The sequence below is a fragment of the Pelodiscus sinensis genome, chromosome 1 (assembly GCF_052426305.1).
Source record: "Pelodiscus sinensis isolate ZL-2025 chromosome 1, ASM5242630v1, whole genome shotgun sequence".
In the NCBI taxonomy this organism is placed as follows: Eukaryota; Metazoa; Chordata; order Testudines; family Trionychidae; genus Pelodiscus; species Pelodiscus sinensis.
This window is the reverse complement of record NC_143052.1, coordinates 36,509,974-36,533,581: the sequence shown is the minus strand read 5'-3', so window position 1 is coordinate 36,533,581 and position 23,608 is coordinate 36,509,974. Positions and strand designations below refer to the sequence as shown.

The following is a 23,608-nucleotide window of genomic DNA, read 5'->3' as shown; positions in this document are numbered from 1 at the left end:
GAGGCACTCACACATTTACACAGGCATATGGGTTGCAGAAGGAGCCAAGGCATGTTGGCTCGGGGTGGGACTGGGGGTCTGTCTGCTGATCATGGCTGGGGACCTGGTCAGGAAAGAAAATGGCTCGGGAGAATGCAGTTTAGAGCAAGTTACAAGTAAAGTGGCTGAGTTACAAAGGTTACGAAGTTGCAGCTTACAGTAAGTTTTAGGGTTGCCATATGGTTTAACCAAAAATACCGAACACCCCGCGCCCCCCTTCCCCCCCAAAAACAACAACCACTGGGGAAAAAATTCTATTGGGGGAGGAAGGGGGGGAGACCAAAGTTGTTGAGCGGGGGGAAAAAATGCACATGGGATTAAGCATAAATAAATAATAAAACAGCATGACCCCTTTCAGCGTGCATGCAGAATCAGAATAGGGATAGGAACAGGGGAGCGGTTGAGCACTAAGACCCAGGGAAGGCATTGCCGGTGGCCATTTTGTTTTCTTGGTCAAGTCAGAACACAGCTTCCCTGCAAAACCAGGTAAGCAGGGGGTTCTGGGGATGAGGAAGCTGGAGGCTGGGCCCACTTGTCGAGTGTGTCATAGGGTTGCCAGGTGTCCAGTATTTTCGCCTCCTGGCTGGGGAAAAAAAATCAGAAAATACCTGACATTTTTTTTTTTATTTAACCAGACAGGAGGCGAAAATACCGGACTGTCTGGGTCAATACTGGATACCTGGCAACCCTAGTAAGTTTCTGAACTTACAAAGCAAAGTTGCTGAGAGTTACAAAGTTGCAAGGTTTTACAAAGATTACAGCCAGTTGCAATGATTTTACAAAGATTACAATGAGTTGAAAAGTTTAAAAGGCAATGCAGACAAACCATCAGCAATGAAGTGACTTAGAAGACAGTTGTCTCCCCCTTCCCCTCCCCCCCAACAATGCGGTCAGCAGGAGGTTTTCGTCAGTCTCTAAGTCATGTGTTGCCAGGACCTTACAGTTTAGTGTATTTCCAAAAAAAAAAAAATGCATGTGTAAAATCAAGTAATAGCTCAGGCGGTGGCTTTTTATGCAACATATATTAAACATAAGATTTTAAATTTGAATTGTAACCCTTGAATAGGGACTGGACCTGTTAGTCTGGCAGTCTAACTGTATTAAACACAAGTTGCTGCAGCTGCTTTTCTATTTGTAAGTTGTGCAGTCAACAGGTATCTTCTGGATACCAAAATGTATGTATCCTTTTAAGCATCTAGATGCCAGTACATATTGCTGTTTATAATCATTTTATATATAAAAAATAGGGTTATCAACATGTAGTCATCTACAGGATTAACCGATAAGCACAGGCAGGAGCTTTTAAGCCAGCGGCCCCCCAGCACCAGCTCTGCAGTGCCGGTTCCCCCACTGGCTGCTGCCTCTGTTAGAGCCAGGGAGAGGGGGATACAGCAAGGGAAGGTGCAGGAGCAGGCTGAGGAGAGGATGTCCAGACGGGACAGGGTGCAGTAGCAAGCTAAAGGGAGAGTGTCTGGCCAGCGGGAAGGGTGCAGCAGCAGGCTGGGGTTGCGGGGAGCCAGCCTCGTCATTCACCCTCACGCTGGTTCCTTGCAACTCCAGCCTGCTGCTGCACCCTTCCCGCTGGCCAGACACTTTCCCTTCAGCTTGCTGCTGCACCCTGTCCCCTGTCTGGACACCTTCTCCTCATCCTGCTCCTGCACTTTCCCTTGCTGTATCCCCCTCTCCCTGGCCAGACACTGTGCTCCTATCCTGCTCCTGTACTCTACCTTGTACCCTCATCCCTTCCTGTACCCCACCTCCTGCCCAGATCCTTCACCCCACCTCCTGCCCAGATCCTTCACCCATGCCCCATCCCACTCGCTGGCAGTCCTGTCCTGCACACTGAACCCCTAATTTTTGTTCCCACCCCAGAGCCCAGGAGGGGTCCACAAAATCCACTAATCCTGGAACACCAGAAGAGTAAATCTGGCCTATGGGAAGCTCTGAACTTCAGTCCTCCCTATCCCTCCTTCTCCGCCTGTGGAGCTGGAGTGCCAGAGGAGTGAGGTGTCTCATTTGGGAGCCACATCAATGATGGCTGGGAGTTTGGGGCTTTTTTGTTGTTTGTTTGCTTCTCACTTGTGTGATCCCCAACTGATTTTTCTGTGGCTCGGTGGCCCCCAACTCAAAAGGGTCCCCACCCTTGTCATAAATAAAGAAAATATGGAAATCTTTTGTGTTGGACATAAATTAATATTTTCTTTATTTAAAAGAATTTTGATAAGTAACATGAGAAAGTTAAAGCACTTAATTTGTTTAATCATTTAAATTAATATTTTTTTCTTACTGTTTAAATTAAACTGTTCTCCCTAGCTGTAGCACTAGCAAAATGGCTCGGGCACAGTTGCGTAATTAATGGTGAGTTCTATTTTCAACTGGTGGTCCATGGAAAGGTTTGCATTCAGCCATGTGTGCCATGGGCCAAAAAGTTTGAGAACCACTGGTCTATTTTAGTTAATGCCCAACAAATGACAATAAGAACTTGGTTACACTTTTTCATTTCACCGGGCGGTAGCGGTCCTGTACCAACAGATTGCAAAATATACCTGGTAGGTGAGGGACCTCCACTTATTTTGAAAGAAAATACAAAGATTGAAGTTTTATTTTTCTTATTCCTTGTGAGTCAATAGTAACTTTCTCAAATGAGGATTTTAATACTTTTTATAGTGTAATTTTTATTTCTGCACCTCAAGGTTGGAGGAGAAATTTAAAATATTTTACAGTTGTTTAAAATGGGTTTCCTAGATAGAAAATACAAGAGGACTAATAATTGAAACCTAAATATAAGGTTCTTTTCTCAAATAGTGTGCCTGTGGGTGCTCAACTTCAGGTGTGATTGGGCCTTTAGATCAGATTTTTTGGTAGCAGTACCTGTATGGCCTGCACATATACCTCACAGATCCCTGAGCCCTGTGTTGAGGCGATGTGGGACTGCACCTCAGTCCCTTCTAATCTACCTTTCACCTAAGAAAGAAGTCTGCTATGAGCTTGTTCTCTAATATTTAGCTTTTTCTCAGATACATTATCTCAGTCACTTAACTGTAGTATTATAGCTGTTGGAACAATTTTTACCCCCCCTTTTTTTTCTACACCCTTCCCAAGCAAAACAACTCAGCAAACTACCAGACATGTTTATATGAATAAAAATAGCTATATAGTTAGGTTGCCTTGTCATTAATTTTGCTCTGGAATGTTGGGCTCCTTGATATTCGAGAGGTATGTCTCTTATTGTTGGGCTATTTCAGTAAGTGACTGACAATCCCAGTTCCTTCACTGTCTGGGTAATACTCTTATCCGCAAGGGTAGATCCCAGAAATATAAAGATTAAATATAAGATTAAACTCCAAATGCTGGACCAAACTTTAAGCCCAATTTTAGATTAGGGATGTTAGTGTGAAACTGAATAATCGTGTAACCACATCACATTTTAGTAGATACGTCATTATTCAGTAATCCCCAGGGGCAGGGGCCAGCAACCAGTGCACTCCTGCCCCCACTCCGAGGGAGCTGCCTGTCACCCTGCGCTGCTTTCTCTGATATAGAGGCAGCAAGGGGGAGAGTGCGTGTAGTCAATAAGATTAACCAATAAGCCCAGGCTTATCTGTTAATTGTGTATTTGTCTACATGTTGACATCCCTACTTTGCATCCTGGAGCAGTAGATCCAGAGACTGCCCAGTATAGCTAGTGCCCCTTCGACATCAACATGTTGGTCCCTGGAGATGGGTGGAGAGGTTGGTAGTACTGCTGTTCTGAGTATAGCTATGCGACCCAAATCCTCATTTGTATCTATTAATTGCCAAGAAGCTCTTTCTCCTCAACGGACTTTACTACTGCCTATCCCAAAGAAACAGACCTGTCAGGAGCAAGAGGCAAGGGCTGGTACGGAAGTTGCACCTCTTATTAATATGTTTTCCTCATCTCCCGATGAAACTGTCATAACTCCACCATCTTCTTTGGCAGATAAGTTCAGGCACTTTCCTGAACTGATGAAGGGGATTACTGGCATGCTGTGCAGGTATCTTTAGTGAAGGTTCAGGAGTCCCACCATAAACTCCTAGATATTTTACACACTTGGAAATCTATGAAGATTGGCATTACAGTCAACTAAGCTCTTGTGGAGCTCATTAAGATGGTTTGGCAAGTCTTTGCTACCACGCCATCTACCTGCATGAGAGCAGATAAAAAGTAGAGCATCAACATTTCAGTTTTCTCACCCAACTTAGTTTCATAGCAGTGCAAGCTGTTGATGAACGAGACAGATCCACCCCATATAATGACAACAAGAGACCTGATCTTTTTTGGTCATGTTTCAGCTATGCTTCCGTGCACGATAGCAAACCATTAGGCACTCATAGCCAAATACAACTATTTAAATAACATATTTTGAGTATGTGCTGGAAGAACATCAGGACCAGTTTAAGTCCATTATACCAGAATATCAGCTCCTACAACTTTGTTTCAGGTCTCTCCTTGGATATGGCAGCATGTTCTATCTCCACTGCAGTGGTCCGGAGAATGGCATGTTAACTACATCTGTTGGGGTTTCCAGGATTGGTTCAGAGTGCTGTTAGAGACATTCCCCTTTTGACAGTCACAAGCTCTTTGTGAACTTGACAGATACATCTCACCACACTTTAAAGGACTGTAGCCATATTGCAATCCCTATGGATTTACACTTCTGTAAAAAAAAGGGGAGGGGGGATTTGGTAGTTCTCAGATGGTACAAAGAGCACTCCCTACCCTGTATTAAATGTGTATCCATCTGAATCCCCTGGTCAAGAGACAAAGATTCTAAAAAAAGAATCCTGGTTCAGCTACAACTTCTCAGCCATCCATGTTTCCTACGCTATAGTTTTGATAGTTTCTTACAGCTGCAACATCTTATCCTTTTCTTACTTTTGGATGTCCCCTCCCCCCCCCTTTTCAGGATGAATGGGAGCATATAACATCAAAAATCACATTTTTTGCAAACCATAACATCTGGTTACACTATTTCAAATATCCTCCCTAATCTCCTATCCTTTCCCTCTTTAGTACCCCTCTCATGGTCACTTGCTAGAGCAAGAAGTGACGTCTCCTACATTTTGGAACAGTAAAACCAATTTCTGTGAAACACAAGGTAATGGAATTCTATTGAGAATATTGTACTTTCTGGTTCCCAAAAAGAATGAAGGGTAGAGGCCAATTTTAGACCACAGATCTTAAACATGTAAAGCACCCAAAATTCAGGGTGCTGATCCTTGCAGCAATAATTCCTTTTCTAGAAGGAGGGAGGTTGGTTTATGATTTTTGACCTATAAGATACATATTTTGTCACTATTTACTATTCATACAAGAAGCTTCTTCATTTTCTAGTTGGCAGTGTTCTCTGTTGTTGTGCAGTGTCCCCCTGTCAGCATTGAGAGAGTTTTCAAAAATTCTGGCAGAAGTAGCTGCAAACCTGTGTGATTTTTGTATAATAGTTTTCCTGTACCTAAGGGATTGGTTCATCAGGGCACCTAATATCATACGTACCACCCAGCGAGTGTCTTACTTTAGCAAATTTCATCTAAAAGATTCAGGTCAGTCCTTAAGCTAATAGTAAGACATTGTCTTCAGCTGCTGAGACATGTCAGATTGCATCTTTATAGTGCAGCATTCCAGATCACACCTCTAGCATCAACAAAGATGACTTTGCAAACCAAGCACACAGGCTAGGCAGGTTACTCTCTGTTTTGCAATGAGTTGTGAATGTACTCAACTGGTGGAGGACCTGGCACAGAATTGCACAGGTATTCCATTCTTGCAGATTTCCCATAACATCAGAGAATTCACTTTTGGGCTGGTATAGGGTCCCCTGGAACCTCATGAGGTTCAGGGACAATGGTCACTATAAGTTTCTCCATATTGATCTTTTTGGCAGTGAGAGCTGACAAACAAGTTTGCTCATCCTTTTTCAATTAATCTAGTCAGCAAAACTAAATGATACAACATGGCATGCATGTATTGTATCAACTATCAGGGAGGCTCACATGATCTATTTCTTGGCTGAAGCGATAAAACACTGAAATTGATGAATAACCAACCATAGTCATCTCAGCTTCTTATCTCCTAAGTATTCAAAACACCATCACAGATGACTTCAGCACACATTTCTTTCTAAATTACAAATAGGAACTGAACTCCAGTTTCCTCCACAAAGTATCTTTATCTGGAGGTCAGTCCATTTGCCATAGCAGCCAGTCCAACTTACTTTAGTTATTGCTCCAGTGCAGCAGGGCAGGGCCTCAAACCCCAATTCACTGTAGACGTGTTCGTCATCTCATAGACGAAAGGGCTCATCTGTGCACCACCTCCTACACTACTGTTGTTAAAGGTTCTCAGCAAGAAACAAGATTAAGCCAGAGTGATACTGTTTGCACAACATGGCCAAACATGGCCAACATGGCCAAAACAGGTCTGGTATCCATTTATGATCAGAGTAATTTCTCGCTCTTCATGGAGGCTTTTGATCAGTTCTCACCTATGGATTCAGGATGCTGTCTGAGTATTTCACCTCACTGTTCAGCTTCAGGCATGGTTCCTCAAAGGCTCTCTAATAGAGAGATCCTGTTTTGTCAGAAATTTATTAAATAGTAGAAAAAAAATCTACAAGAAACATTTCCAAAAAGGAAATTATATTTGTAACAGTCATCATTGTTAGCTGACTTCCGGTGATATTTGATTATTTACAGGAGTTGAAAGTATCAGATCTTTTTATGAATTTATTTAGGGTTCATGTAACATCAGTATCAACTTTTTCACATATCCATAAAGGTTTTTTCCACACTTGACTCACCTAATACTACACAATTCCTAAGAAATTTGTTGAATATCTTCCCATAAATCATAGATTCTATTTCAAGCTGGGACTCAAACCTAGCTCTTAATTGTCTCATTAAGTCACTAGCTATGTGTTCTTTATTGTATTTATCAATGAAGACAGTCTTTCTAGTAGTAATCACTTCTGCCCCAGTGGCTGGAGAATTTGGGGGGGGGACCTTAAAGGCAGACTTCCATTTAGGGCAGGGTTGGATGAAATACGGCCCACAGGCTGGATGTGGCCTGCCTAAGCACCAGATTGGGCCATTTGGGGGGGCCTCAGGCAGTCTCCCTGGCTGCTCCTCATATGCCACTGAGAAAATCAGATGCCACAAGGACCTGTTTGAACAGCTCCAAGCCCAGGGCAGTGGGGAGAGATTTCACATGCTGCCCACTCCCCCAGCACGGTCCCATTGGTTGGTTTCTGGATAATGGGAGCAGCCTGTTGTCAGCAGGTAGCTTGCAAAGCACCTTCCCCTTAGGCTAGAAGCTATTCAAAGACCACATGGTCCCTGCAACCAGTGTGGGGTTGAGGCAAGCAGGGAATCTGCCTGAGAAGGCTTCTGGCTGAGAGTCAAGCAGATTAGTCTCCTGGCCAGAGCCAGCCTCTGGCACCCCAACACTCTGCTCCCCACCTCGCATATCCCAAACCTTTTGTCCCCCATCCTGCCCCCAGTCTGCTGCCCCACGTCACAACCCAAACCCTCTAGCCCTCTACTGCACCTATGACCCTTTCAGATGCTGCACCCTAGTCCCCTGCCATAGGTCACAACCCCCTCGCCCCAGATCACAGCCCAAACCCATGCACTCCAGGTCCCTGCCCCAGGTCACATCTGCCTCCTTCACCCAGACTCGCTCCAAGACCCCACGTTCTCTCCTGCACCTCAGTCCCTTACCACAAGTTCCCATCTGTACCCAACCTCTATCCCAGACCCTGATAGGCCTGGTCCCTATCAATAATTAGTGCCCACTCCTGAGTCAGGGTAGACACTGCAGAGAAGGTGGTGGTGCAGGCATATCCAAGATTTTTTTTAATCTAAGGTGTCCTCACAATTTTATATTAATCAAACCATTCAGCTACCAGGGTTGTTGTTTTTTTCCTCCCTTTGAAAGTGCACTGGGACTGTTCAAGAACCCATATTCCATTAGATATCAGGAGGGCATTAGCCTTGTACCTAGATAGTACCAAGCTATTTAAAAGATCTTGTATACTTTATGTCCATTGTGGACAGAAAAACAGATTCAGTAATTTGGAAACAGAGGTTATCAAAATAGATGTCTGGTTATATTAAGATGTGTTATGAATCTACTCCCTGATAGTAGATTCCACAAAAGCAATACCTAAAAATTTAGCCTAACTTAAGGATGTGCCAGTTGTACACATCTGTAGAACAGTAACATGGCATCTGTTGAGACTTATTTTAATCATTATGTTTTGGTACCTTTGACAGACCAGGTGCTGCTCTAAGTAGTGCAGCTTTTTCTTCTGAATTAGTCTCTTCTCCAAACCTTCCACATTCTTAATGTGGGTGCTGCTTGAGAGTCACCTGAAGTGGTCTACCACTTACACTCATTTCCTTTCTGTTAGTTTTTTTAATTAGACTATTTCATGTCCAACAATCAGAACATTTATGGTTCCTTAAGTCTCTTTGGAGATCTATGAAGCATCATCATATTTTGATGTGGCGGTGACTTTTTGAGGCAGAGTGCTATCTTTTTCAGTTAATTAGTTATTTGCTGTGGAAATTCATTCATACAGCATTACCAACTCCAAGCATAACAAAATCATTTAAAACCATGAGGTTTTATGCATGCAGAAATTACATCTCCCCCTTTCTTAAAAAAAGGTGGGGTTTTTTAAAATGGCTTCCTGATAATTTAGCCTTTTAGGGGAAGCTGCTTATCCCTAACTTGTATTTGATCATCTCCGGTTCAAAATTCAGTCCTCAACATAATATGCAAAAAGTTGGCTTTCCTGTTCCCTATTTCATAGGGACTGTTTACTCTTCCACAGTCAGTGAAATGCTGGGAACTACCATTATAGTTCTTCATTCTTTCCTAAATAGACATCTTTCTCATAATGCAGGGACAAGGGAACATTCAAAGCCAGCCATTTAAAAACTAGCAAAAAGAGAAAAATACTTCTTTACACGTGATTAACTCGTGAAAATTGTTTCTAAAAATACTGAGGTCATAAGTTGAGCAGAATTCAGAATAGCATTAATGTCTATGTAAGTAATGAGACCATTCACAGTTACATTTGGTGGGATAAAAATGTTTGCATCTTTCGTTAAGGAGAAGCAAGAGCTCATATTTTAGGGCAAAAGCTTGATGTGAGTTAACAAGAACCTTTCCTTACTTGATAGTGGACCTCAGATTTATTTCACTTTGTTCTGCAATATATGGTAATAGTCTTTGTCTGAGATTAATAATTGAGTTCTGGTCTGGTCTGGTAATTCCTGTATTTCCATGAGCCAGGGGACCTCTAGGTCACTGAGTTAAAGACTCTAGTCTGGTTATGCAACTTAATTACAACTTGATTAGGTTCCACCCCCCTTGCAGACTTAAAAATACAAGTGTGTTGTACCATGCTCTGAGAGTCATCTGTTTTTGCAGTGTAGATGTGTCCTAATGCTTGTCCTTGAGTCTGTTTATATCAGTGTCTCTAGGCAACTTTTTGTTACTAATACAATACAGAAATACACGAATATTGTGTCTCTGGAATTGACTGCTGAATCTGCCTCTTGTAATAGAATTAGGCTGCTAATGCTAGCCTCTAATTTTCCTTTATATTAAAACATTTTCTCATATTTATGGGCTTATGTTCGCAAAGATAAAGTGTAAACTGTGCTGTCTGCACACAACCTGAAAAAAATCACTAAGAGGTGTAAAGTATTGTGATTCACATCACTGTGATATTAATTTTGAAATCTAATTAGATAATTTAAAATCACCATTAATGATCGATCTTCGTTTTAGCAGAAACATCTCACTGATTAATGAGTTTATTCATAGCCCTTAGATACAGAGTAGAGATTTGTAGGTGGTGATAAACGGCTTTCTTAGGCCACAGATTGATGTCTGGAGTCATCAGATAGTTGAACTAATATTTTAGGACACTCTGACCTCCAGAAGCCATCTCCATCTTAGCCACAAAAGAAAAGGAGACCCATTTCCTTCCTAGCACCAACACTCAACCATTTCTTGACTTGTTAACCGCAACATATTTCCCGTACCCTTCCAGTATGGTAAAAATCAAGCAACCTCGTAATTAGCTACCAAAATCTCCTGTTTTCAGTCAGCATATTTTGCAATATACCTATATGCTGGCAAAACTAATTGCTTTGGCAAGTTAGAAATTTGGTTGCAGAATAAAATGGTGAAGTACTATTAAATTGGAGGCTTGATTTTAATTTCAAATTACATATAATATGAGACGTAGAATACAGACTGCATTATTTATTTTTGTGCACCAAACATTTAAAATTCTGTTTTTTGAATTCATTATTAAAAAAAAAGTATATAGCATGATGATCTGACTGAGAACTTGGTTTCAAAAGTAAAGAAATTTAAATTTTTTGCATCCTAGGAGAATTGGATTTTTTGGACGCTTTTGGTATTGAAACATCATTTTAGAAAAACGCAAGAGAGATTGCAAATGCTGAAAACTGTGTTGTTCAATTGAGTCACAGTCAAGTATGCAATTTGGCAGTTGTTTACCAGTAATGTCACTTAATTTTCGTGTTTATATTGTAGGCGGGGCTGAGGTTCCCCACCCTTGCTTTAAGACGCATTTATGTGACTCTAGCAACATAAAAGGACTGTAGCAAAGGTCAAAATTAGTCCCTGGTTCTTCATATGTAACTCAGAATCTCCTCCCCTCCTTCCAAAATTGCTGCAACTGCTTACTGTATCCAGAAGATTATACGTAAGTGCAAAATTTACATGTTGGTGTGAAGTCAGAGAGCCAAAGGACAAAAACCTCTTAATTTCTCCTTAAGAAGTGTTAAATAAATCATGCCAAACAGCTAGGTAAAAGGTCCATAGGATTCATTAAGGTCTAAATCCCAGTGATAAACTTCCTCAGGATAAACTCAGTCATTTAGTGTTGGGCCCACTGTCCCTTCCTGTTTAGTGAAAATACTCTTTGGCCTTTGCAAGACCATGAGTATATTAATCGAATTTTCCTGTTCTAAAAATATTTTTTTATATTGGTCATGATTTTGACCCAACAGGTTGGGGAAGTAGAGATTTTTGCAGAAAATGGAATAATTTGTTTTCAATCAGAATAAGATGATTTGAAGGAGTATCACGTCCGTTTTTCCCTAAATTTCTCTTTAATTTCATGTCAGGAAACACATTTTTCTGTTTTTTTTGTTTGTTTTTTGGCTTTGGACGCAGGAAAGGTATTGGGGATGGGGGGAAGGAACTCTAGAGATCCATATTGTATGAGACGTTGACAGAACAAAAAAATTACACAAATCAGAAAGCTTTTTTGTTAGAAGGCTCTAAAATGGACTTTCAGAACTTTTCAAATTGCCTTAAAATTTTCTCTGGGGATGTAAGTAAAGACATATCTAAGACCTGGTCTGTGCTGCCACTTAAGTCGATGTAAGTTACATAGCTTAGGGTTGTGAAAAAACACCACTCACCTCAGCGACATAGTTTACATCAATTTAGTGCAGCTGTAGACACTGTTATTGTGGCAGAAGATGCTCTCTTTCTGCATCTCAGGGAGGTAGACTACTGAAGATGATGGGAGAGTGCTCTGCCATTGACTTATCATGGCTTCACCAGACCCACTACATCGCCACTACATCTATCTCAGCACTAAACCAATGTCACTGCATCTATCTCAGCAGTGCCAATTTAGTAATTTTAGCATGCCAGTGTATACAAGCTCATATATCTTAGAGGCTTCTTCCTCTCTACCTGCCATGAGGACACTGTGTATTAAAGATGAGGTTTCTCTGTGCATGGAGAGAAGGGAGCCTCTACAATAGTTAGTTACTCAATCCATCTCTTACTAACACTCATTAGTTATTTTAGGTTTAGGTGATGAACCTTTTGGGAGCACTGAGAACTAGTGCTAGTATGGACACTGCTAGTGGGAGAGAGAAACTTCTTTAATACTTAGAAATAAAAATTATTTTTCATTATTTGGTCTCCAAACTAACCATCAAAGTTCCTATTGGACTTAAGAGAGCTGCTCAAAATTTTCATGCTCAGGATTGGTTGATGCAATTTTTCCTTACTGCTTATATTTAAAGATTTAATATGTCAAATGAAGTGGAAAAGAGTAGCTGCAGTTATAGCAGCAGGAAAAAGGACACTAACAGTTTCTGACTTTGATTCTGTTCTGCCTTTCTTTACAATTTGAAAAGAGGAGCAAATCTTTTTTTTCTCCAGATTGGCCTAATGACAAACAAAAAAAACAGTTGATGAGAATTATTAATTTTAGCAGAGGAGTTGGAAAGATTTACATGTTTTGAAGTAGTAATTGTAGGCATTTTAATGAATAAATTATATGGTTGTCATGTTTTACCATAACTTTTTGTAAAATAAGAAATTATTGTGCAGACATTTTTTTTTATTCTTTAAATTACAGACCCATTGGCTCATGCCACCTCACCTCCTTTTTGTATTTAGTGACATAAACTTAAAAAGACAGTAAAAAGTCATCTACCTGTATTACAAAGACCCTGTAGTAATATTACTAAAATTGAAAGATAAGAGATGATTTCAGGTTGTGAATTTGATATATTTTGTGTTGAGTTATTTTCATGATTTCCCCAAGTGTGTGTGTGTGTCATATACAGTATATTAAAAATAATGCTAATTCGAGACAAGTTCACAAAGCTTTGGATTAGCTCCGAAGTATCTTTGTAAAACTTGATATTTCTCTGCCTTGAATACATTTGTAAGTAGTTCACTCTATTTCCTGGAAATGGGCTAATTTCAGGATTTTTTTTTAAGCTTTTTAGTTTTTAGGTGACTTGCTTTTCCTTTTTGAAAACCCTGAATAATCTTCTCTTTTTTTACTGTTTCCTTCATGCAGCATTATCAATATTTTTCTTATATTCATGTTCAGATCTTGATAAATACACTATATGTTACACATTTAGTCTTTGCAGGGACACTGAAAAAGGAGATTTGTGTTTGAGTATTTGTAAAGCCTATCAATTTGTTGTAATCTGGTTTAATTATTCTTATCTGTTAGAACTGATTATTTGCTACAGTCTTTCAGTTCTGATACATTGCATAAATAGTCAGAAAAGCTTCCTAACGTTATCTGTCTTCCAAATCTATTTTTTTCTCTTCCTTGCTGTCCACTACTGGAGAGTGTGTGGGAGCACTGCTTTTTATTGTCAGTTCATCAGAATCAGAGCATTCCTTGTGCCCAGTCATTACTCCTTAGTTTAAAAAAAGGATCAGTTGAGAGTGATAAGATAAGCTTCTAAATCCTGCTGTTACAGGAGTTTTGGACCCCAATTCATATCCTTTTTTATGTCACATTACCCTGCTAGCCACCATTTGTTTTTTAAGGTAAATTCAGTTTTGCCTTAAAAGTAACATGAGGCTAGCTGGGGCCACTCTTTTGTTCACCACTCCCTGGATCCACAGCTGTGCTAGAGAGACTGAGAACACTAGGTCTCAGGTGTGGTGGTCTTTGCTTCCCACCTGGCCTTTAGAGGAATAAATTACAGAGAGGAGCCAGTCAAAGTCTCCTGGAGGTAGAGGCAGATATAAGCGAAAGCAAGAACCTTTGTTCACTGTTTAAACTACCTTCCTGCCTGAAGTGCCCCCCATATTGTGGCACAGGGGGCCAGGCTGGGCACAGTCTGTTGCACAGTGGGCCCAGGCAGCCTGTAACGCCCCTTGTTGTGTGGCATGGAAGGCTCAGCTGGGCCAGGCACTGGTTAACCGGTTACATCAGTAAGCATGCCAGTAAGGCATTGCTTACTGATTAATCGGTTAAACCTTTGCATCCCTACTTTCTCTGTCATGTGCCAGTTGACTGTTTGCTTCAACTCTCCCCTTCAGTCTCTTCACTTCACCTCCATTCCATACCTAAGTGCTTCTGCTCCCATGCCCTGGCTTCCTCACGTCCCCTTTCCTTGCTTTTTCTTTCTGGTGAGCTTATCCCTTCCTAACCAACTTTCTCCCAACAAAGCATGGAACTAAAACATTGGTTGTCAGCATTATTCACTCTGCTTGTATATTCTACCCCTTTGCACTCCTTTAACCTTGTCTTTTTAGATTATAAGCTCTTTGGGGAAAGGACTATCTACTAGTCTTTGTTTGCAGTGAGGCCCTATATTTGATTGGCACTTGAGCACTGTCATTATCATTACTAAAAAGAAATGTTGATGTTGATAATATTGTGAAACTGAAAGCAGTCAAACCTTACTCCTGTGTAAGACATTCAGAAGTAATAAGAAAATATACTAACTCGTAAGGGGGAAGAGGGTTCATACTATTATTATAATGCAATATTTGTATTGCCAAAAATGGAGGAAGCTTTGCTGTTTTTAAAAATAAGTAAACAAATAATTGGGACTTCTTATTATGTTCCAAGTTCAGGAACTGTGTTTATTTTCTTGCAGAGAGATGATGATGAAGAAATGCAAGCCCTAAAGGAGAAGTTAAAGTATTGGCAAAGGCTACGCCATGACCTTGAGAGAGCACGATTGTTGATTGAACTTATACGTAAACGTGAAAAATTAAAAAGAGAACAGGTAAATGGATAACTTGGTCTTGGTAAAACTTAGTTGAAGAAAGGAAAAGCTGCTGTTGTTTTTTTTTTTTTCTTTCTTTCTTTCAGCCAAAAAAAAAAAAAAAAAAAAAAAAAAAAGGTACTGTCTTGTCTCATTGATTCTAAACCTGTCTAGGGAGATTGTGGAGTCTCCATCACGGGAGATATTCAAGAGAAGGTTGGATAGACGTCTATCAGGGATTGTCTAGATCAGGCATCGGCAGCCTACGGCACGCATACCATAAGTGGCACGCAAGCCAATTTTCAAGGTCACGTGAGCCTTCCTGCTGGATCTACGCCAACCATATGTCCTAAAAAGCCCTGCGCCATCCCACCAGACATTTCTCTATTTGTGGGGAAGAAGCAATGGAGAAATGGCTCTGTGCATTGCTCCTTGTGCACACAGCTGCCTCCCCACTCAACCTCCTGCAGAGTGTGTAGGCATCTGATTGCACCTTTGCAGGTGGGCAGCCGGGCCAGCTTCCAGTGGCGCACATTTTCCGACTACTCTGCCACCCACTGCCCCACCGCTGTATGCCATGCAACCCCCTCCCTCTTTCCATGGGACTGCCTCTGGTGCATGGAGCCTTCAGTCCTGCTGTGCCGCTTCTCTTCCTCCAGGCCACTTGTTCTTTGTCACAGCAGCTGCCGCTGGGAGGACAGGCAGCTCCAAAGTAAAACTGGTTGGAGCTGTTTCCGGACCTCCATACCTTGGAGCTTCCGGCGAGTGGAATGGGTAGCATGGAGTCGAACGTGGGGCCCTGCGCTGAGATGCTGCAGGTGGCTGAGGAGGCCTTCCACAGCAGCAGCTTCAAGCTGGCGGCTGTGATCTACGGCTTGCAGCTGGCTGAGCTGCGGCAGCCTGAGTGAGGCCTTTGCCTGTGCTGGGGAGACTCGCTGGCCCAGGCCTTGATGGCCTACAGTGACACCACCCAGCTGACCCACCTGCCGCCCAGTGAGCTGTGGGAGCTAGCCAAGAGCCTGGTGCTCAGCCTGCACAAGAAGGCACTGCCAGTGGGAGTGGCAGTGGTTGTGTTTGGGAGCAACTGGGGTGCGAAGCCAGGTAAGCTCCTCTCTTCATGCTCAGACCCCTGCACTGTAGTCCCCCTTCACTCACCTCCTGTCCCCTGCCAAGACCCTGTACAGCCAGCTTGCTCCTACAGCCTTCCTTGCTCAGGTGTAATTATGTAATCAACATTAGTATCTATTAGCAGCTGGTTGTCTGTGGAAACGTTTGCATTGACCCAGGGGGTCCATGGAGTGTGGCATAGCCCAGGGCAGGAGGGTTTAATCTTGGCACGCCACTTTGGAAAGGTTGCCGACCCCTGATCTAGACAGTGCTTAGTCCTGCCATGAGGTCAGGTGACTGGACTCGAATACCTCTTGAGGTCCCTTCCAGTTCTAGTATTCTAGAACAAACCCATGCATGTATAAGGAATTTAGAATAATTTCAGGCCATTATGTTTGGGTTTCAAAAGCAGTCCATTACTAAGTAAAGAAAAATAGACCTTTCTATGCATCAAATCTGACATAGGGTATGTGTGTTGCCTTTGTTCATTTGTGTGCCAAAAATAACTATGGTATTTTTAATTCTTGTTAATCCCGTGGAGCCAGCACAGAATGTAGAGGGACTGAGGACCAGTCAGTTGCAATTGTATAAATATAATGAAGGCAGCGGCTTTGCCTAGTATAAAGCAATGCATATCTTGGCCTGCAGAATGTTTATAACTGGTGGTGCTGAGAAGCAAAGAACCCAATGTGATTCTCAAGAGACAAAACTGAGTTCGTAGTTCTGGCACGTACAGACCCACAATTTGGTTGTAAATTGGGTACGAGAGTTATGGAAGCACTCCCCTATTCAACATGAAACGTCAGGATAACATATTTCGAAAGTTATTTTTGGGAATATATTTGTGCTGTCTTTACAAGTTAATATCATCCATCTCAGTAGTCTTTGACTACATACTGAAGTGTCATGCCTTCTTGTATAAAAGTATAAGTATCCACTTAGCAGTCAAATGATGTCTTTAAAATGAAATCTTTAATATCGAAAGTATCACTGATATTGAAATGAATAACAAATTGTTGCTTTTAAAGTTGAATAATAGAACTATGTTCTTAAAATATCCTTAAGCCATTTTTTATACAGGATTATGTAAAATTTTCTTTACACTTATTAAAAACAATATATAATCAAAACAGGAGGATCAGACATTTGAAATAATTAGTGATTTTGACCTTACAAATAACTTCCTTTTTTCTGGAAATTTAAGTAGAACAGGCCTTAGATTTAGAATTCTGGAATACTTACTCTTTGCTATCAGTGCTATAAATGTGATACTGCTTGCAAGTGGCATCATGATTCAGCTTTGTGCCGATTTTAAATATTACTTAATTTAATCTACGCTAGCTTTATAACTGTTCTCAGATTGGAAATATATTCAGGTAACTAATAAAATCCATTCGTGCGAGTGAAGCTGCAAATTCATTTGAATTTAACACTTTTGAGAGAGAATAGAAAAAAACTTGTCACTTCTTCTACTTGAAAAATATCTTAATATTTGGTGTTTTTAATATTTCTTTCAGATCAAGGTTGAGCAGGTTGCCATGGAGCTCCAGCTGACTCCATTCACTGTATTGTTGAGATCAGTTCTGGACCAACTTCAGGAAAAAGATTCTGCCCGAATATTTGCTCAGCCAGTAAATCTTAAGGAGGTGCCTTTCCAATTAATCTTTTCATCGTAGTTCATAGCATGTTGATATAGCTGAAAGTAAATGTTTTATTTGGTTGCTTTTATTTTGGTTTTGCAAGATCAGAAATATTTGAAGTAAATTTATTTTACAATATGCAGATTTGAAAATAAATTAACTTAAATTATTATTTTTAGCAACAAGATGGCATTGTTCCTCAGTCAGACAAGCCTGCAAACATGATAATAATTCAATGAGAACTTGGTTTTCCTGTTCTTAAAATAAATACTACTTTAGTATTTAAACATAGACATTTATTATGTAAAGGCATTTAAAACTCAATTTCCAGTCTAACATTTAATTTGTTTAAACATTGATGTAAACATGTCATGGTTGTTACTTGGTGAAGAAGTTGGAAAGATGTCTTCATTTTTATTTCTGTTTTTCAAATGATCCTAGAAACTACATCTTACATTATTTTGTACACTGAAGTTTAAAATTTTCCAAAAGAAAGCCAAAGTCATCTACCACACTTGCATACAATAAAAATACTATTTTATCCCTCCAATACCACATAAAAACTGTGCTTAAGCTCCATTAATAGTGTTTCTTAAGTTTCATTGTTAGTCACAAGGTTGAAGTCCTCTAACTGTTCTGAACTGGCTGCCAATATTCAAACTAACATGTGACAGAGTACTAAATCCTTGATCCTACAGAAGTTTATATCCATGCTAAACTATAACTTTGTGGGATCTCAAAATGTGAAAAGTTAAGCATGTGTAGAAAACTTCACTGGATCAGAGCCTCAGATTAAAAACTGGATTCCCTGCTTTATTTCATCAAATACACATAAAATTTCAAAAATCTAGACTAGTTCATTACAAACCAATTATTTTGGTATTATAACAGGTGCAGGTTTACACATCTTCTGTTTTATATTTATTTGTAGGTTCCAGATTATTTGGATCATATTAAACATCCCATGGATTTATCTACTATGAGGAAACGATTAGATTCCCAAGGCTATAAAAACCTTAATGAGTTTGAAGAAGATTTTAATCTTATTATAGATAACTGTATGAAATACAATGCAAAGGATACAATATTCTATCGAGCTGCATTACGATTAAGAGATCAAGGAGGTGTTGTGCTGAGACAGGCTAGGCGAGATGCTGAGGGGATTGGTTATAATAATGAATCTGGAATGCATTTACCTGAACAGCCTAAACTTGAGTCACCCCAGCCTTTCTCCTGGGAAGATGGTAAGAAACTTTTTAAATTACTATAACAATTAATATTTCAAGAAATATAAACAGTGCATTTTTAAAGTTAACTTTTTAAAATAATTTTTAAGAATACTTTTTATTGCTGTTAGACTGTATAGTCCTTACATATAAGTTGTACCTGTTAGTTTGCTGACAAACAATTTTTATACTATATTTAGCACATACTCTGTTGTGTATTGTATACATAATACCGTCAATAGATTAAATTGTATTCACTCTTCTTCCCCAACCATAATCAGAATAAAAAGCTTTCCAACTGAATTCTGAGTCCAGAATATTTAAGGCCCAGATTTAACAAGATTCTTAAGCATGTGCTTAACTTTAATGTGTAAATCTTCCCATTGAAATATTCATTCTCTCTCTCTCTCTCTCTCTCTCTCTCTCTCTCTCTCTCTCTGTATATATATATATATATGCATGCTTGTGTAGGATTGTTCACATGCTTAAGCATAAGTACATACCTATGATTCTGCAAGGTATTTAAGTATATTTGTGTAGTGGTGGTGTTGAATTAAACAGGATTAAACTTGATATTCAGGTTGACCTTGTAATACAGGCAATCATAATAAGTCTTACCTAGATGAAGGGCCTGACTTTACAGGCTGGATCAATGGGTAAGCAGTCAGTTCAGAGAGGATGGATTTATCACATCCACCACGATACATCTGTGGGAGAGCATCAGCTGTTAATGTGGTGAAGACCTAAGTATGCTAACTTCAGCTACATAATTTGTATGATTTAGATTGATGGCTTGCGGTAGTATAAATAAGGCCTCATACATGGAGAAAATAGTGACCGTAAGTTGAAAAGAAATGACAATTACAATTTCACTTTTATGATCATAATCAAATCTAAGAGTTTAAGAAATTATTTTGTTCCTCAAAGGAGGGACGGATTACTAGTATTTGGTAGACCTTTGGGTCAAATGTCACTATAAATCCTTTCCATCAGTAAACCATAGTCCTTGCCAATAGCTTTCCTGTTTTTCCAATTCTGGGTCTCAAGCAAAAAATGCTAAGGAGAGCAGCAGAAAATGGCGTAGCAGGAATTTCAACTGGCATCTTTTCACTAGTGATAGACTATAAAATTTGCTTCAACTTGTGCCCAGAGTTGGATTTTATTTTTATATTTTTAATTCCAAAACACAAAACGTAAAAATATTTCTTTCTTAATAGCTTTTTTTTTAAATTCTCATCATCAGATGTCTTAAATTATATATGTTTTGACTTCAGTGGATAGGTTACTGAATCCAGCTAACAGAGTACATATGTCGTTGGAAGAACAGCTGAGAGAGTTATTAGAAAAACTTGATCTCACCTGTGCAATGAAATCCAGTGGGTCAAGGAGCAAACGAGCAAAGCTGTTAAAGAAAGAAATCAGCATTATTCGCAACAAACTAAGTCAGCAACACATCCAGCCTCCCCAAATAGAATCAGGTATTGGAAGTTTTGAAGAGGAAGTTTCAGCATTAGAACAAGATGGTGAAGAAGAAGGTAAGATTTTAATTGGTGTTTACATTGTATTGTTTTGAACACTTTCAGTTAGCCTAAATTTGTCATGTAGATTACCACAATAGAAAATATTCTATTATCATCTAATGTAATATACTGCAAATTAACTGTTATATTTAGTATTAATAACATCTTTTTTTTTTGGTTAATTTGTCCTTGCTCAAGCAAGAAATGATTTCTTAAAAAAAGAAAAAAAGAAAAGAAAGGTTTGCAACTAGTGCTAGCAAAATTAAAACTTCTTAACAATTAGTACTTTATATTGAAAGTTATGGAACTCAGTATATTTGAAAATCAGGTTATTACTACTGAAGTGACTGCACATGTATTAAAGACCCTAACTTTAAACAGTGCTGAAATTTTGGTCACTAAACACATCTTTTTCTAGTTCATCCTTCTGATCCCTGCTATAGGCTGGTTTTTGTTTAATTTATTGTTGGTGCAAATTGTCAGAAATTAAGTACAAGAACGCAGAATATGAATATGATAAATAATAGGAAAGAAGGCTTTGGGGTAGCCAGACTTTTCAAACAGAAAACACCTTATCAAAAATGGACCCTAGAGACTGCTGACTGGGCTGCTAAAAGTCTGGTGAGTGAGTATAAGGCAGGTGTTCTGTCTGCCCTGGTTTATGCAGCTGGCATGTCTGGCTCCTGAGTGCAGGAGGCTCTGTGCACTGCCCATTCCTCAAGTACCGGCTTCGCAGCTCCCATTGACCATGATTCCTGGCCAGTGGAAGCTATGGAGAGGTGCTTGCAGGCACAGATGGTGCACAGAACTACCTTCCCTCTCCACCTAGGAGCTGGACATAGCCAGTCACTTCTGAGAGTTGCTTCAGGTAAGTGCTGCTGGGTCAGAGCCTGTACCCTAACACCTTTCCACAGGTGGGAACCTCCTCCCACAATCTAATTTCCTCCTACAGACCTCCCACATCAAAACCTCCTGATCCAGCCTGGAGACCTGTCATTCACAATAAACTCGCTTCTGGAGCTCACACCTCAGTGCCCTGCCTCAGCCCCCAGCCCCTGCCCTCAGCCGCCTCCTGTACCCCTCATCCGTAGCCTCACGCTAAAGCCCATATCCCCATCCTGAACCTAGCCCTTCCAGTTTCCCCAGTCCCAGGCTGATGGAAGTGAGTGAGGATGGGAGGAGAGAGTGCCACAGAGGGAGAGGGATGGATTGAGCAGGAGGCAGGCCAGGGCAAGGGTGGTCACTTTTCTGCAATGGGAATGTTGGAAACCCTTGGAGGAGGAGGAGGATTATGGTAATCAGAATAAAATCATGTTTACATAGACTAGCATTTATACGGTGTAAGGTTTGCATGTTGTTTAAAAGCTTCTATTAAAAAAGAGAGATTCTTAACTGCCCCATCACCTAGCCATCATAGTAATTTCTTGTTTGACTCTATTTAGCTTGATGATAATGTTTTTCAAAATACATTAACTGTTGCAATAGGGAGGCACAATATTAGAAAAATGTAACTACACGTGTTGACAGTCTCATCTAGTTATGTGATTTCTTACTACTCCTAGAATAACTTTTATAATTTTAAGCAAATTTGATTCCCCAAGTTATTTTCCTACCTTTTGTTAAAACTGAAGACCTATCTAAACATTGTTACTGACAGGTAATTTAAATATTAAAAAATCAGGTTTATATGCCTACATTTGAATCTAAAATCAAAGATGTGTGTGATTATATATTAATTTCAAATATAATGTATAGTGGTCAGACACCATGCTTTTTAACATGTTGTCATAATTATTCAGAATTGATATAGTGGGTTGAAAATACAATTAAAAATAATGAAGGATATCTTAAATTTAAACTCTGAAATAGAAGTGGATTAGAGAATTAAAAACATATTACAAAATAGGCATAAGAGATGTGAACAAGTAGGCCCTGATAGTTGTTTTTAAAAATAAATAAAAATCAGAACAGACGTTATTGATCAGAGAAGAGGAATTTTTACATTGTAAATCACTGAGTGCTATGGATTATAATACCATTTGGGATTTCTGACTGCATAAAAAAAGTCTATATTCTGAAAATATTATTACTCTCAAGAATACCTCAGTAAAATTATAGCTTTGTAATATGTGGGTAAATCTTCCCTTATGCTAGTTGCTTCCATTGGTTGATATTTTGTGGGTGTCCCTTGTATCACATTTTTCTTACAAATAATTTGGAGATATATGTAAAGAGGAACAGTCTAAAAAATTCTTATCAAATCTATGCTTAAAAATAAAGTTTACGTATGTTTTTTAAAGATGCCATTTGCACAGGATAGTCATTTTGGGATCCTGTTCTCAGTTCACAAGAGAAACACTAGATTCTGCCTTTTTAGGATTTAAATGCAACTGATTATCACAAAGTGGGCATTGCTGTAAATAAAGAATAACAAATGGATTAATTATCATTTAAGTCAATAAAATTTTAATCTTTCCAGCTGGCTTTTGTGCAGTTTACATATGTAAACTTAAATCTGCATGAGTAAGTTAAGAGTGTTGGATCCTTTTGCGTTCTATGCCTACTATTATTTTTGTGGTGCAACAAGTTACATTTGATTGCATACATGTTCTCCTGTGAAGATATACAGCTTTTTCCCTTAGTGTGGCAATATACCTGGAAAAAGGAGGAAGGTGTCACAAGATGGGTTTTTTTAGAAGTATAGGACAAATAAATAATTTTTACACTTACCTGTTGAATACTGTGGTTTGGGTAGTTTTTTTGCGTATTTTATTGAATGCTGTAGAACCGATTTTTTTCTTATGGAATTTGTGTTAAAATCACAAATGTAGTGCTAGTTTTATCTAAATACCCACAATGCGTGTCTTGCTATTCGACACTATGAAATTGAAAGAAAAACAGAAGTCAGAATTGACAGTTGGGTTTAATAGAGGGAAAAGAAAAATTGGTAAGGGGGTAGCTTTTCTGATTTCTCCTGTAATGTCTGCAAAGATGCTTTTGCCAAGTATTTGTCAGTCACTGTACCTTTTTAAATTTAGAACTGGTAACCATAACTGTAAAGCAGCTTTGCAGAATTTACCAACTTTGTGAATTTGTTAATAGCTTATAGCCCACTCTTATAGTTAATTCTGTTATGTTAAGCCAGGGATTGCCAATCCATTTAACAGAGAGCCAAAACAACGGTGGGAAAAAAATGCAAAGAGCTGCACCAGAACTGTTGAGCAAAAAAAAAAAAAAGTCCCTTCCCTCCCCCCAGTACAGAATTGTCAAGCATCAAACAAAAACAATTTTTTTTAAAGGAGGCTGCCCCTTTAAGATGGGCACCATATTTTAAAACCCTGCAGCTCCAACCCAGTAAGCACAGGGAAAGCCGGGAGTCGGGGAGGAGCTGGTAGGGGCCGTTTGGGAGGGGCACAGGAGTGGCTTCGTGAGCTGCACTTTTGGAGGGCAAGAGCCGTGGGTTGGCCATGGCTGCCTTAAGCTATAAATGCAGTTAACTTAAACTGGTAAGATAAAT

The 23,608-nt window shown here is 39.6% G+C and overlaps 1 protein-coding gene across 4 annotated transcripts in view; it reads left to right on the top strand.

Annotated features, from left to right (window-relative positions):
- BRD1 (bromodomain containing 1) overlaps positions 1-23,608 on the top strand; it is a 104,644-nt gene that overhangs the window by 36,785 nt on the left and 44,251 nt on the right. For all 4 annotated transcript variants that reach the window (XR_012903594.2, XM_075927836.2, XM_075927827.2 and 1 more), the window contains 4 exons: positions 14,488-14,619; positions 17,223-17,351; positions 18,277-18,589; positions 19,846-20,106. Coding sequence is in view for 3 of the 4 variants with exons in the window: in XM_075927836.2 (XP_075783951.1) it covers positions 14,488-14,619; positions 17,223-17,351; positions 18,277-18,589; positions 19,846-20,106 (835 nt within the window). In the remaining variant the exon portion in view is untranslated. The remainder of the gene's footprint in view (positions 1-14,487; positions 14,620-17,222; positions 17,352-18,276; positions 18,590-19,845; positions 20,107-23,608) is intronic.